Source organism: Pollicipes pollicipes, unplaced genomic scaffold (genome assembly GCF_011947565.3).
Source record: "Pollicipes pollicipes isolate AB1234 unplaced genomic scaffold, Ppol_2.1 Scaffold_1600;HRSCAF=1878_pilon_pilon_pilon, whole genome shotgun sequence".
NCBI lineage: Eukaryota > Metazoa > Arthropoda > Thecostraca > Pollicipedomorpha > Pollicipedidae > Pollicipes > Pollicipes pollicipes.
Genome location: NW_023595962.1, coordinates 6,144,361 through 6,147,276, shown reverse-complemented (window position 1 = coordinate 6,147,276; position 2,916 = coordinate 6,144,361). Strand labels below are relative to the sequence as shown.

The following is a 2,916-nucleotide window of genomic DNA, read 5'->3' as shown; positions in this document are numbered from 1 at the left end:
AGGGCCTGCAGAAGCCGTGGACGTGTGTCGGGTTGCCTGATCCGACACTGGCTGACTGAATGCCTGCAGGTGCTGCGGTGCTGGAGCAGCCCCGGGGCCGACCCCACCCGTCTGCCGGCGGTTGGCGAGGTCATCCTGGTCCACGGCGGAGGCCCTCGCGGCTGGTGACCCTCGGCCAGGGTGGCTTCGCTCATCAAAGGACCGGACGGCCGCTGCCGTGCCGCGGCAATCCTGCTCCGCGGAAATCTCACTCGCCGACCCACCGCCAAGCTGTACCGGCTGGAGGCATCGCCAGACACCACCTGTGACCGTGACGCGGACCAGAGCCGGTCGTCGTGTGGCACGCCTGCGGCAGTGTTTAGCGCGGCTCGGCACCGAACGAGCGAGGTGATGCGCGAGCAGTGGTGCCGCCCACGGGCGAGGCGTGCGCGTACCGTGACGCCGTTGGACGGTCGACGCGACATGGTGGCGTCGACCCAGCTGCTGAGTCCAGGTGTCGTGACTGTGTCTTGGGTGCAAAATAAAAGTAGCTATTGTGCTCCACTTAGAGAATACTACGTTTGCTAGTCCACGAAAATATCTCATGTAAGAGGTGCAAATAATGCAACGATGGAACATGTGCGTCACTTTTCGAGAGCTCCTCCTTAACTACCGCCACGTGGGGGTTGCGCCGGTCCAAAAACGCTTGAGTAAAGGTTGCATTAAGTATCTTTCAATGCATAGTCCTCCGGGTAGGATCCAAAACTGCCTACCATTGCTTGCTTTCTGTGGTTAGCGTTTGAGCCTTCGAATTGCCTTCTGCTGTTCGTGCACGTGATGTTGCATCACCGCAAACACGAATGCTTAAGAGGACTGTTCCGTACTGCAAGATATTGAAACGAGTCTGATACACGATGAAAATGCTCGCTTAGGGCTATTGGTATGCTTTTAAGTGCAAAAGACTGTTCTAAACAACAGGATGTCATGTTTTAATAACTATGTTCCTCAATACGCCCATCATTTGATTTTGTCATGAAACGTTTTCTTGACGTCAGAGGTCACTGCCAGATTGGCCATGCACAGTTGTAACTGTAGCGGACGGCGTGACTCACTTGTTGCCTCCTCTACCCGCCGCAAGGCGGTGGTTTAAGCTACGTACCTACGTCCCGCTACGTACCTTGTTCTAGCGTTATATGGGGGTGGTTTGGCCTTATCTTTAGGTGTTCTGGTGATTTTGTCCTTGGTCGCGTGTTATCTACTTGGTATGCGTTTGGCTACGGTGTCATTCATGATGTATTCGATTCTCAGCCCCAATGAGATTCTTCGTATCTCAAGATGGTGGCTGCCACCAATACGTTGCTGTGGCACGGTCTTTGTGACCGCATTTTACACTTCAACTTCCATCCGATACGCAATTTTATTGCGAAACAACGAAGAACTAAGCGCAAATCAGTTGACCTGATGCTTTCCCTCCTCATGCTTGGCTGCTGACATAAACATGGCGCAGATTAAGACAAGCAAAAACCACATCGTGTATAGAAATGTTGAAAAAACACTGGATATTTTCAAACCAGTGAAATCCTTGGCACAAACCAACATACAGCTCCTGGGAATTACTATAGCCAGCGGGCATTACTGCACAAGCCGTGACTGCGGCACCACGCTGTCTCCAGTGACCGACCGGCCCGCGCCGGAGACGTCTGGACTGGCGCAGCAGGAGCGCATGTTAAAGGTGTTCAGTTGGGCGTCAGGTCCGGCGGGCGCGCAGATTGCCGCGAGACGCCCAGCGCGTGCAGGGCCGGCGCCTCGCCGAGCTATCGGCAGAACCGGCGCCCGGGGGCGGCCGGACGGTACACAGACACCCTCGAAAGGAGCGGCCACGCGGCTGGCTGCGACCCAGTCCAAATATGGCGCTGGGTTCCGCGTCACGTGAGGAATGGCAGAATTAGTGAAATCTTGCGCCAGTTGGCGGCTATTTTATACAATCGCACTTGCCGCCAGATCCCTCCCGGTTGCCTTTCACGACAACCGACGTGTAGACGTCACAGGTAGCACGTAGTGTAGCACATGTAGCCAGAATCCCGTTATACTTGAGATGTGTTTATCTATTTTATAATCTTCATGCATCAAGGTCTGTTAAAGCTTAACAGTGTTTCTTTTTTAAGATAGCAGAGTGCAAACTGGAAGAGATGGAACAAGATTCCACATATTTGAGCGCCAAGGGTCAGCGGTTGTCCCTAAAACCGTTGTCTCTATCTCACGAAGCACATCTACCGGCAGACCACAAGCATCAGCGCTACGGGTTAGCTCTGCGCAGAGTGCTGGAATGGTGGGCCATGTGCAGGCCACCGACGAGAAGCGTCGGCAGCAGGTGGCGCAGGCCGGCCGCCGTCCGCGAGAGCTGCGACCAGCGCGGCGGTACGGGCGCGCCCTCTGTCGGCGTCAGGATGTAGAGCCCGCCAGCTGCCACTCTGGTGTCACTGATGATGGAAGAGGCCCGCATGGAAATGAATGTGTATGAAATGTGGCCGGGAAAGATGGACAGGACGGGGGTCACAGTGGCCCTTTAAGGATGGTTAAGTAACTGGAACAACACGTGGGCAAAAGTATGCGACTCAAACTGAGTAGCGCGAACAAAATCATGTTTTTTCTGGGAGACGTAATCGACTGGCATACAAACATTGCGTCAGGCACAAGCACACGGGCAAAATAATCCAGCCCGATGTCGCTACTATGTTGCTGCTTTAGAAGGAACAAGCCGTGATGGAAGACATAAGTCATTGCGACTTTCACATCCAATTCCTGGAGTATTTCCAGGTCAAGAATCTCCATCGTTTCATACGTCGTGCTTGTCATATTATTTTGCTGTTTAGGGAAGAAAATCGAATGTACAAGCGACCAGTGGCATTTGTTGCCCAAAAAGTAGCATTTACAACA

The 2,916-nt window shown here is 53.5% G+C and overlaps 1 protein-coding gene across 1 annotated transcript in view; it reads right to left on the bottom strand.

Annotated features, from left to right (window-relative positions):
* Positions 1 to 1,715: 1,715 nt before the first annotated feature.
* The window catches only part of LOC119093127 (nucleolar transcription factor 1-like), a 4,753-nt gene continuing 3,552 nt past the window's right edge, over positions 1,716 to 2,916 (bottom strand). Inside the window, exon 5 of the mRNA XM_037216033.1 lies at positions 1,716 to 1,793. Within this exon, the coding sequence (XP_037071928.1) occupies positions 1,716 to 1,793 (78 nt within the window). The remainder of the gene's footprint in view (positions 1,794 to 2,916) is intronic.